At 37.2% G+C, this 13,266-nt stretch overlaps 1 protein-coding gene across 1 annotated transcript in view; it reads right to left on the minus strand.

Annotated features, from left to right (window-relative positions):
- Window positions 1-10,010: 10,010 nt before the first annotated feature.
- Window positions 10,011-13,266, minus strand: part of F3 (coagulation factor III (thromboplastin, tissue factor)) — a gene marked incomplete at its 5' end in the record, with an annotated part of 4,450 nt that continues 1,194 nt past the window's right edge. The window contains 4 exons of the mRNA XM_008943458.1: window positions 10,011-10,150; window positions 11,327-11,486; window positions 11,616-11,797; window positions 12,198-12,382. Coding sequence (XP_008941706.1) covers window positions 10,011-10,150; window positions 11,327-11,486; window positions 11,616-11,797; window positions 12,198-12,382 — 667 coding nt within the window. The remainder of the gene's footprint in view (window positions 10,151-11,326; window positions 11,487-11,615; window positions 11,798-12,197; window positions 12,383-13,266) is intronic.

Here is a 13,266-nt window from a genome sequence, read left to right on the forward strand (position 1 = left end):
TGGTTTTCTTGTTCCAGCTGCCAAATCCCCTTGAGGAAACCAAACTCTTTTAATAATTTACTTTAACCAGGGTTTTTTTGTACAAATGAGTATTATGGTTGCTGCAGGACTTTTGTCAAACAAATGCAGCAAGGTGGTTTTTGTGATAGGGGAACAGGAAGGTATAGCTAAAATGGAATTGCTCTTTAGGCTTTAAAACAAAAATTTACAATACCTGATGTACAGTGAAGGTCTTGTATTTTTTTAGTGTTCCGTATAAGTTATAATATAGTAATGCACTACATGAAGGCATGCATAAAATATGCAATAAATCTGTTCTCTGTGCATCTTTTATCAAGGATTTAGATTAAAAACCAAACCAACTTTTTATAAAAAAGATATGTACTTGGCTGCACTGCTCTCTGTTAATTTTTACCCAGTCTGATTAGTCATTGTATTTCATGTTGATATTTTTCCCTTTTATCATAGTTTTTGCCCATACCTGTCAGTACTACTATTCTATCATAGTACTCAAATGCAAACAACTATACTGGTATAAGAATCTAATGACCACAGTAGTTTGATAGTATCACACATCAGTGAAAATCTAAAAAAGCCTCTCTGAAGTGTAGCCTATTCAAGATAATAAGGTACCAGAATAAATTTTTGTTTGGTCCACAAGAAGGAGAATAGGTATCTCATTTTACTATTTTTTTTTTTTTTTATTGATTCAGATTCTTGCATCAGCCATAATGTAGTGGGTGGCAGCATGCTGTATGTGAGGAAGTAGTCTCTCTTCAACTGTAACCATGCAAATAGAGATGCCAGATAGTTTGTTGTGATTTTGGTGTGGGTTTTTTTTTCAAGTTCTCAGCACAAATGCAACTTCTTCTCTTGGAAGGGATGTTTTAGTAGCCTTTTGGAGACACAAATTTTAAAATCTCTAAAATGAGGAAGTTGCTATTATCCTTGTGACTAGGACAGACTGCCATAGAGTAGTGAATTTGGGATACTTTAATGTATTTTTAACACTGACAAGCAAACCCACAAATAGCACACTTATATAGCACCCCAGCAGCCAATCTCAAGGTACTTTACAATTCAGTGGTTAATAACAGAATTGTGATCTCAGATTTATTTTAAAAACAAAAAAAAAAAGAAGAAATTAAAAATCCATCTCCATAACCAAGGAAGAATAGGTTTGCCTTTAGATCCCATGAAGCTCATTGAAACTGAAGATGCTAAGTATCTCTTTAGGGCCAGGACTTAGTGTTTCTAAATATACCAGAAGGAAAGAAAAATACTGTTCTGCACTTGATTGTAAGAGGGGCTTATAATGAAAGTGTAAAAAAGAATGGTATTTTAGAATGATATCCTCAAAAGGCCTTACATTATTGAAGTATTCTGAGATAGACTTGGTCTAATGAAAGATTGTAAAAAATCTAATGAAAATAATCCAGGTCTCAGTTCTGTTGCAGAATTGCACTGTGATACTGTATTTTAGCTGTTAGATCTTTGTAATGGCACAAGTTAGAGGTTTGTCAATTGGAATTCTGAATTATCTTACTAAGACAAAGTACTGATGAATATTTTCAGTCTCAAGCTGTTGGTGCTTTGAAGATGGTACTGGTAATAGTCAGATGGCTGCATTTCAGCAGTGGTGGGAAACATTCCTGTATGTAAATACTGTAAAGTGCTTTGAAGGGGGAAATGGCGCTATAAAAATGTAAGACATTAAGTGCCTCTGAAATAATAATAAATCTAAAGATAAAATATATCTAGTCTTCTTACTTTTCTTGATGGTGTGATTAGGAATTTTGTAACAGTACAGTGAATGCATACTCAACAAATTTCAACTTACTTAATTTGCTGCTTGACTTGTGATCCTCTTATGAAATCCAAAGTGCTGTCTGAAATCCACCCTGGAATCAACCCGCTGATGCCATCCAGTTGTAGGCATAACAGAAACCATCTGCTCCGTACTGGAAGGTGTATACTTATAGCAATTGGGGTTTAGGTGAATCTGTTTTAAGTCTGCACTTATTCTGACCTCTCCTCTCTTTCCTATATCCACTGTTCACTTCTTTCCTAGTTTATTGATCTTTAGAAGGGTGCGGGTCTGAATAAGTTTAACATAATATCATACTTCATGTGATAAGGCTTGTGAGTGCTCATTGATCTCTGTACTTTGAAAATACGGTAATCACTCTCCACCTTTATTGTGCATGTGATTTTTAATGTTTTCCCTTTGTTTTGATAGACATACCAGCAATTGGGATACTTGAGACACAGTACTCTGTGAGTGAAGCCAAGATACACTTCAATGAACCGTTTCTAAAGGTCCTCTTTTGTGGTCAGCATTTCTTCTGGGAGAAGTTGGCAGTGGAAGTGACATCCTATAGACAGTATGCATGTTGCAAGGATGTTTCTTGGCCAATTGTGGCACAGATAGTGGTGCAGACACACTTGGCTGGACAGTCTTATGGGAGTAATTTGAAAAATGTTACACAGTCAGAGTTTAAGTAGAAATATTATGCTTAAACATCTGGTAAAAATTCCATGGGGATTGACTTTGGAAACTAAACTCATTTTGCCAGTAATCCCACAATGAATGCAACACTGCAAGAATAATCATCCAGCTGGCATTTTAAAATAGAAAGGGAACTGTGATGCACCACTCCTGTAAAATCCATCCTTCATAGATCAGGCTTAACAATCACAATCTTTTTCACACTGGTCAGAAACATCACTCTTGGTGACCTTTGACAAGTTTGAACCATAAGGATTCAATACAATTTCTTTTACTGGCAAAAGGAGCTCTTGTGCTGTAGTGCCCAGCCACATTCCCTGCTCTGCTTGTCCACAAACCGACATCCTTATTCCGCACCCATCCCTCCTTCTGGGAAACAAGTGATATCCACACATGATGCTACACCAAAATAGAACAGAACTGGAAAAACTAGGTCAATGCTGTCTAGACAAAACTAAGACTGCTGAGATTGATTTACTTGGGTAAAAGTAGGGGACTCCACCTACATGACTGAGCGAGTTTTCTGCATTAAAATAACCTTAGAGTTTATACAAATCAAAGCTGACTCTTTTTTTTTTTTTTTTAAAGCTTGATTATAGAAAGTTTGGTGAATACTGCTCTGGAAAGGACACTCCATGTATGCAGTTGAAGAGTCATTTTTCTATGTAACCAAATATATCCTTCATTTCCTTACACTGAAGCAGGTACTGAAAAACTTTTGACTTACTTTTTTTTTGTTGTGAATGATGACAAGGCAAATAGTGTGAAGATGCTTGCCTTTATTTACTTTATTTGGTATTCTACTGCAGGAGTGTATTGGCACAAAGGCAGCAGAGCTAGAAATAACTGTCAGAAGCTGCTAATAGAAAAGGTTTAGTATACGCTGAAAGATAATGAAATATCTATAGCAGGGCTGATAGGCTCATGTATTTTGGAAAAATAATGGTTAAAAGAAAGGCATGTGTACTGGAGGCTTCTTAAAACTCACATGCAATTTTCTCTGGCAAGCCACGAACCATTAGCAATATTTTTTTTGAGCTTAGTAGGGAATTAAGGGCCAAGATCAAACCCGCACATTGACATTCTTTTCTTTTTTTAACCTACAAATAACTAGATAATTTTTTTAAAATTAAAGTAGATTTTTTTTTTCCTATTAGAATAGTTATAATAGCCCTTAAGTAGAGAATTTTGTAAAGGATGCTTGAAGGTAGCACTTCAGTGTTCACAAAGTCCTCATGCCTAGGTTGTTACCTCCCTGCACTTCCTCTGAAGCTGTATACATCATGCTGAGGGGATAGAAGGTACCTGAGTAGGTGAGTCTTGTAGACAGTAGCAGTTCCTGTGTGCACCATGTATTTTATTGCCCACGAGGTTGTTACACTGTGTGGTGATCTGCTTGAGAAGTTCAGAAGAGCAGCCCCTCAGCTAGGACCAGTTCTGTTGTCTTGTGCCTGTCACTAGCTCTACAGTGGAAGGCTATTCCCTCAAACATCTTTTTTGGAGTTGCTTTTTTGAGACAAACTCAGCAGAACTGAAAGCACGCAAAGACCAAAATAGCCCCAGTTACAAACATGGCTGCATTCCAGCATCTTCCTACCCGTGCCTTTTCCTTGCCACCGGACAGATACCATGTTATCACAGTTCTAAACAGAGCTTGTATTTTAACATAACTTACAGGGCTTTTACAGCTCAATTTATGACACATGCAGTATTAACACATTTTCCAGAATGCTCCTAGAAGACTTCAATCTGTTCTCTGAGGTTCTTAGTCCATTCTTAAGAGTTAAAAGGGCAGCAAGAATAATCTTTTCGGTTTGAAGCATACCAAGAAAAGAAAGTTTGGTAAGAAGCTGAACATTCAATATGAAAACCTCCTATGTTTTCTGTGGCTAAAGGAGGACTTTGTCAGGAGGAGCGAGTATGATTTTGCGTGGGCTTTAGCACTGTCATGAAAACAATGGGTAAAGTACTTGTTGATACCTGCTGGGTTGTTAACTGGGGCTTTGTTTCCAGCAGTGCTTGAAAACTGGAGAAGACAGGGTATGTTGTGACCCAACATCCCTGGAGAGCCTGGCAGGGGGAGCGTGGGCTGAATGGAAGATAACGGGGGTGTTCAAGGGGAGAGAGCTGCTCCTAACCTTCTTGTCAGATCTCACTGAGCTGTTCAAACTAGCTGTTGCGCTTCATTATTAGGAACAAGGAGACTAACAAATTTTACATGCTTCTTTCCTTCAAATTTTGGTGAAATCTGAATTCAAACTGGTTATCAGCATAGTAGCCATTTAGGAAAATTTGACTTGTTAACATGCTGGTTATGCCTTTTTTTGCCACTTGGGGTCACCTTTTCTAGGCACATGAAACAACACCAGACATGCAGTTGCAGAATTAACATTGTAGAGGTAGCTCATAGAGCATAAGTTGTATGTACAGGACTACTGTGCTCATACAGCAGTGTGAAGAGCAGAGGAGCCCATCTGTAGTGCTCCTGGTTCCAATCTTGTAGTGCCAGCTGCAGCAGTGACATACCATGGTATGGTTGTACCCTTGATGCTTTATGGAAGCAAAAGATCATGTTATTCATAAAGTAGTAATATGGGAAATCAGATTGAGTATCACCTCTGTGAAGACATGAGTATTTGGTGTGAATGGATAGTAAAACATGAAGGCAGCAGAGGGAAAACCTGTATTAATCCAGGATGCACTCTTAAAACAAAACAAACAAAACAAAACCAAAAAAAAAAAAAAAAAAAAACCAGCCAAATGAGAACAAGACCTTTTTCCCTGGAATGAGTACTTCTTATTCGAGTAGGTTTTAAATTCTCACTTGTCATTCTAGCTTTTTCACTGTGCTAGCTTTTTAATTGAGTTATGTGATTACTAAAGAACTAATTACAAAATTATGTGATCTCATTGGGAAAATATTCCTCTGTACAGAGGAAGGCAGTTTTTAATTAAACCTCTTTTGATTAAATAGTTTTGTGAATATAACAATATTTGTGTACTTTGCTATTTAAATATTTTTTTGAGTAAAACCCTAGAAAATTTGAAAATAAAACCTGAGGAACATGCATTAGCAAGGATAACTGAGACCTGGAACTGTGAATATTCTTTGAGTTCAGATTAATAACTTAATTGCTAGTTTGAGCAAGCCACTAAAGATTGACATTTAAAGGTAATTAGGTGCACTGAGAAAGGCACTCAGAGCAGTGCTAACGAATATTCTGGAAGTTACTGATCCAATTACAGTGACAAAGGGAAGCTCTAGAGAGTAAAAAAAAATACTCCTATGGTATAAATATGTTCTTGATTGTTGATCAAGGAATATATATTTACTCATGTGCTATATTTTCATTAAAATGAGATCCTAACCAGCTGTTTGCAGAAATGAGACAGTGGGTTCATCTCTAGGGCAGAACAGGTGATGGGAATGAGTACGGCATGGGGGAGAGGAATGGAAATGTTAACAAAGGAACTAAGGAGCACAAATATTGTGAGCTTCTTACAGGAGCAGCTCACTGGAGTATTTCACTAGAAGGGCATAAATTTTGACAAGATGAGAAATAGGCATAATGCCTGTAATTGGACATACAGGATAGGACCTGGTTGTAAAAGCCCTGGAGGCCATCAACATGGTTGTGTTTTCATTGCCAGAGGAGATCTGCAGCACATCTGTCCTGGTGGTTATGGCCCAAGCTCTGGTGTGTGTCCTGTAGAGCACTGGAGGACACAGCAGCAAACAGGGGAAGGGCAGCTTTCTGTGGCAGTGTCCCTTTGTTAAGGGAATGGGAGTACCGTGTGAGAGAGAATATGCCACAGTGAATACCACACCTAACAGCTGTGGAAACAGTTTCAGCCAGCCAGTTCCTGCTTCTGTCCTGTCTAGCAGGTTTTTAGTTTTTGTTATTCCTGTCTTTCTCCAACATGAATACCAGGACTTCTCTCTTCCTCAGTGACAAACAGACTATAGAAAGCATGGTTTTTTGTATGTGGTTAAATACAGCTTAATTAGAAGACTACTCAATTGATTCTTGAGTCTGGTACTGTCAAAACGCCCACTCATAAGGTTCTGAAACCTCAGCAATCACTACTAACCCACAAAATGACCAGCATTACAAAACAGAACCCAGCGGTTAACCTATCACAGCTCTTTATTCTCACTTACATAATGCAGAAACTCTTCGTCCTGAGTTGCCACATAACTAGTGATGCAAATTAAGCTCATAATCATATTCTTATCATTACATGCCTCTCAGCAGCAGCCTTCTCAGCGTGGAAAGCTGACTCTGCTGGAAACAGATTAGTTGAGCTGTTTGCTGCTGTATCTATCCTATATATACTTATTTGTTCATTTTAGGTAATGGCATGTAAAAATAGTAGTTTTATTGTCTGTAATGCTGTTAGGGCTGGTAGAAAAGCAACAGAACAGTATCAGCCTTTATTCACTCCTTTGAAGAAGAATGTGGTTCTAAAGCAGTACAATAAAATGCAAGTGGCTTATTATGTATGCAATGCTACACATTCATTTATATAAGGAGAGAGCACAAGTCCTATGCTGGGGAACTGTATAAAAGCTTTTATCCACTTGAAAGAGCTGGATACCTTTTTCTGCAACAGATAACAAGGGACATGGTGGGACAAGGGAATCGGGAGCATCAGTAGGAACACAGTTGCTTACAGAAACCTGCTTAGAAGATAAGCCAGGGAATTTAGGAGTGCAGGAAAAGCCTTCCCTTTCTCACATGGATTTCCTGCATGGCTGACTCTGTCTTCAATCAGTGCAGTGCTGAAGTGGCCACATCTGTGGTAGATAGGATCTAGTCTTTTTTCCCAGGTACAATATCTTTATCCCAATCCTGCCCACCCTGATACTTGGGAAATTGAAATTTATGCATAAACATTTTGCATGGGCTCAGTACATTGCCCAAGGGGTGCTGCCTCCGGAAGTTTGCAATAAAAGGCCCCTTTCTCAACTGTCTCCACAAAGAGCAAAAAAAAAAAAACCTCTTTGAAATGGGATCCATGAACCCCGTGCCTCTGGTTATTCAGCATTGTTGGGTGACAGCATACTGCAGCTAGGGAACAGAAGGGTTCCAGGTTTCCAGAACTTGTGCAGTAATGGGTCAGTCACTCTTAGCCATTTAAGGAACTTGTTTCTGTTTCTATGGCTGTTTGTTCATTCTTTTGTTCATTTGTTCCTTCTTTAATAAAAATAACCTTCATGTCCAGAACAAACCAAAAATCTCTTCAGTAATGAAATGTAATTTATAACATTTTATGTAGATTATGACAATTAACTGCATGATCTAGTTTAATAAATGCTATGGCTGGAACCCACAGACTTTCCTTTTGTTAGGAGCTCTTCCCTTTTCTGAGCTTGGAACTGAATGAAGCCAAGGAAGCAGAAAAACACACAAAAGGGAAGTAATGATAGCAACTTTGGAATGTTTCTATATTTACGTCCAGAAACTGTCTCATATTTTTGATCACTGTTGTAAAATTCCTCCTCCATACAAGGCTTATGCATCAGCAGAAAATGCCTTAAGCAATTGTTTCACAATATTAAGTAAACACAGGGTTTTTTTGGGGAGGGGAGAAGGTGTGTGTGGGAGGATGGTGGTGCTAGTTTTCTTTCCTCTGTGAAAAAAGGGAATCAAGAAAACCCCCATAAACCACACTCACACATTCACAGGAGTCTTAATCCATACAAAGATGGTATGTATAAAACAGTAGGGATGAAAAACATAAAATAAATTCTGTAAATATTAGTAAATCAGGATATTAATTTTATATTATATTATTCCTTCTCATAAATGCAATGGATATCTTCTTTTAAGATATGTATAAAGCTTTGAGATATACAGCCAATTTGTGCAAATGACAAGCCGCAGGTTTTTTCCACTGTCTTGAATTTTTTGGGTTTTTGGGTTATTTGGTTTTTTTGGTGTTTTTTTTTTTTTTTTTTTGCCTATCACCACCTTTAGCAGCAGCAGTAGATACCAACATGAGTTACAGCAGTTATCTCTGGGGATAGACCCATAATGCCTTGAATGAATATTAGTACAAGTTGTATGGGCACCACCGTGGGAATCCCTATGTGATACCTCCAAAGAGATGTCTAATAGGCTTTCCATTAGAGTGAGAAGCTGTGGATACAAACACTGCATCCATAAGCAGACAGCTGATAAGCAAATGGGGAACCTGCCAGAACCTTTCATCAGTTTGTGAACTGTGACTTCTCCTGGTTTTATCCTGATGGATAGTAGGTGCCCTGGCAGTCTATTTTGCAGGGTCAAGGTTAAATTTCTGGCAGCATCCCTGCGTTGCTGTTACCAGAGAAGTTTCCTAAATGTACTTTTAATTTAGTTCTGGAATGAATACTGTACTTCATTTAAAAAATTAAAAGAAAGCCTTATTTTGCCAGTCACCTTTATTTCACTAGAAAAGTATAAATTACCATAATAAATACAGTTATCACCAGTATAAAAATTAGAATCTCATTTCTAAAATAAATATTAAAATAGTCAAAGCAACAGGTACCTCCAAATCCCATCACCAAGATTATTTATATCTTATGCCACAAAATATTAATTTACCAACTGTTTAATTAAAAAGTATGTTCAAACTGCAGTAAATACTGCTACCTACTCAGCATTTGCATGAAGTGAGTTACTACTGACTCAAAACCTGCAAAGTATTCATTCTAACACTTACTTGGAAACACCAGACTGCCCTGTCAGTGTAACTCTAGATGTAATCTGAATGTGCTTTCCAGATGGACAGCAGCTACTTACTTCAACAGTGTTCTTTACAAGTCTCCAGTACAGTAGTTTCAGTTTGTTCATATTGTCTAATCCAAAGATAAATAGACTAAATTAATTTTATCCAAGAAGTGCAGAAATAATAGTAGCATCTCTGTCACATCCAAACTACCAGATCATTTCACCAGTTAATAATGTTAAAAGAAAGTCAGATTCCACACAGTCAGAAACCACACAAGTTTTGTTTCACAGAAACAGAAAATTGTTCCTTGTCATTAGGTAAAAGACACATTTTTCAAGAGTAGTGTTTTTTTCCCCCTCATAAGTACCACAGTCTTCTGGCTCAGTAAGGCCATACTTTCAGCATGTCTGTACCTCGTTAATTTAAAGGTCCACCTAGTTCAGAATCCTGTTTCAGTTCAGAATGGAGCTTGGGAAGAGTATATGAGCAGGGTTAGGTTACTGTCACAGATCACCAGAATGCTCTTCAAGCTTTCAGCCACTAGTGACACAGGGCTTCCCAACAGCTGGGTTTTCTGTCTGTGAAACAGTTTAAGGGATTTTTGAATCCACACAAACTTTGGGCTTCAAAATTCCTATACTGTAAAGGCCAAAAGCTTCTACCCAGTTAGTTATCCGATGTATGTGGTTGGTTGGTTGGTTGGATTTTTGTTGTTGTTGCAGTTTGTTTGTCTGTTTTGTTTTTCTTTGGAACTGCCACTAGTGTCCACAATAATTTTTCCTTAGACACCATTAAGTGGTTCCTTTTCTCTTGCAGCTTTTGCTTTCTTGCGTTTACACAGGATCACTGACAGGACAATGGCAAGAGTGATGACTGTGATTGCTATCACTGCTATGATGATAAAGACTTCTGCTCCGTATTCTGTAGGGGAGGAAAAACAAATCCAAAATTCAGTTATCAGGATCCACAATGTCACAGTGCTACAAACTCTTAGAGCCCACTCCAGTGAACTAACGCTTTCTGTATTTTACAGTATTGCAAAAATGGAGTGACCACCTCAGCGTGAACTGAATTCATTTTAATGTCAAGTTTTTGGATGGAGGGAAAGCTTTATTTCACCGAGTTCACACTAGATTTTAATCTAGTTTAATTAGTGTACTAAAATATCATACTACCACCACAAGAGTAAGTCAAACCATTTCCCCTACCCCTTCATTATTTCTGTGAAACTAAATCCAAGCGGAAATCTTTCTAGATTAGAAGCTAAAAACACCAACAGAAGAGATTTCTATTTAAGTTGCAATTCACTAGAATTCAATTGTAATAAACAAAAATATCAAGATAAGAAAATTAATTTGAGATAGTTCATCTGCCAATTTTAGAAGGGCTTTTCTACTTAGACTGCAAGTTTTCCTGTCTGGTGGAGAAAAAAGATACAGTACATCAATGTGATATTATTTAATAAATATTGATGATATCCAGATTGTTTGTCTGCAACTAGACTGGCTGATTCACCAACTACTCACTAACTTATTTACCAGTAGAGAAATTAATCTGCCAACTAATGACCTTGTAATCTAACAGGAAAAAAAAGTCTTAGACTCATCATCTACTTCTCAGATAACTAGTAGCTGAACGTGTAATTCAGTTCAGACTACAAGTCAATGGAAATGCCTGTTATGGAGGTTTCCAGCACTCCTAAGTTTTATCGCTAATCTTTCAAGCACTTACTATGGGACCTGTTATTAGAATGATCTGAGCAAAACAATCAGAAAACAAAACAACAAAGCTGAAGGCTAGTGATGAGATCTGAAATGCAAGTGACCAGTCATCAACTCAGATAATTTAAAACTAATCAAAACAGTTTAGCAAAACCCTAGAACCAAATCCAACTAGTTAAAGATGGTGGACACATTATGTGAGTTCTTCTCATCAGTTTCCATGTTCAGTCTATGTTCTCTCACCTATACAGCAAATAGGTTATTTCACATGAACGTAGGCATCATTATTTGAAGAGGTATAAAAATGTACTCAGAATTGAAATGTGGTTTTGATAAAGTGCTAAAGACTGTATGACAAACTTCACTAGACACCTACCATCCAAGATGGTTCTTCCCACACTTGTGCAAAGCACCACGCTTTCTTGACCGTTGCGGTTTTCTCTGCGGGAAGGAATGATTCCCTGTATGTAGAAGCAATAGTTTTTTGTGCTGTCAACGCTTACTTCAAATGTATGGCTTTTTGTTGTTGCATCTTTCTGTGAAGGAAAAAACCAAGAAACTTCAAGAAACTGTTCTCTGCAAAAGTCTTAGCTCTCACGGTAGCACAGAAATTGTGTAGCTATAATACAGCTACAGAATATGTAAAAAGTAGGGCTAGACCTTACCTTTCCAGAACTTTGATCCTTCCAGTAATAGATTTTGTATTCCAGGTCATGCTGGAAAATATCTCGAATATTCTGAAAGCTTCCATTAGGGAATGTATATGGTGTAAGTGGATCTTGGAACACAACATTTAGTTTGGAACCTTTTTGGGTGTAATTCTGTATCTCCGGTCTTCCTAGAACAGCTAAACAAGCATTTTTAGAATTAAAAACATAGCATTATCTTTCTGTACAACACGCTCTTTTTCCCTTCTCCCTCTACCCACTTGCCTCATCAAATCTATTTTAAGTTTACAGAGTCAAAGTAATACAATGAAATCCTAGATTATTAAAACATATCTTCATCTAGTACACAATGTTAATAAAATAGTCTATTCACTGCAGTGAGAAACAATGGTAACTAAAATCTTACTCCCCTGCAGCAGGGAAAGCTTTACGCCTGAGTGTCATCTTCTAAGGTGTCAGTATGGCCACTGTAAGAATCTACAGAAAGAATCTTTAGACCCAGTTTAAACCTTGTTTAAGTCCAGGGACGTAATCTTGAAAGGAAGTTTATGCTAAGATTTAATTGGCAATCCTACTTACTCTGACTATAAGGTGTAAATTTTTCAGAGACTGCAAAAGGTGGTTCTTCAAAGTTGTCCATCTCCGAGGGCGTTACAGACAGTATGTGTGCTGTATAGGTCTCATTTACATTCCTGAGTACATCAGTAACATCACACTCTGTTTCTGTTGTCAGTATGCATTTTTTTTTGGTGTCAGAAGTCTGTCTGAATAGAGCAAGAAAGAAGTGTCAACACTTTACAAACAGACTTTTGCATATTTAGGTACATTAAAAACATTTGCCTGCTCAAACTGTACATATTTCCCTCATCCTCAAAAACAACTAGCTTGTACAGCTATATTTCACATATCAGAGCAGAATTAGGTAAATCAAATATAAGCCATATTATAGAAATGTTATTGGATACATACATAAATTAAAAACCATATTTGAATTAAAAATTGAATAGAAACCATAAGTAGTTATAATTTTGTATTTTTGTGCAGTTGAATTGTTCAACAAAACAGAAGATGCATAAATCACTCTGAAAATATTATCCCTGATGTATTTGAAAACTATTGCCTAAGAAACATAAGTTGTTCTAGGAAGCTCTGCTGACACCAATATTAATGTGACAACAACATCTCTTTTATGCCATTTGTGTTTGTACCTATGCAGGTGCAAACATCAGTTAAGAATCAGACAGGAGCAGCATTTTTTGTTGCAGAATTACATTAACAAAAACCATGCGCTTGTTTTAATTTTTAAATTATATAAAGCAGATCCATTTACTTGAGAAATAACGAAATGAGGAAAAAATTGTTAATTCCCCATTTTATTTCCGAGTAAGAAGGAATGGAAAAATGGATCAGATGTTTCTGCTTCAATTATTTTCCCTGTTTTTGCTAGAGAACTAAGTAAAAGAAAAACTGTGTGATCTCAGCTGAAAAAGCAAAAGGGCCAACTGTGTGGAAACCAACAAATGAGTTTTCCTCCAGGTAAGTCGAGTTTTATTTACAAGTCACCTGAATTTCCTTCTCACTTCACTAGGTTTCTTAAGATAATACAGAACAATTAGTAATTAGATCCTAAAGGTGCCTTGAAAAGGGA

This window comes from Merops nubicus, unplaced genomic scaffold (genome assembly GCF_000691845.1).
Source record: "Merops nubicus isolate BGI_N331 unplaced genomic scaffold, ASM69184v1 scaffold15367, whole genome shotgun sequence".
Lineage (NCBI taxonomy): Eukaryota > Metazoa > Chordata > Aves > Coraciiformes > Meropidae > Merops > Merops nubicus.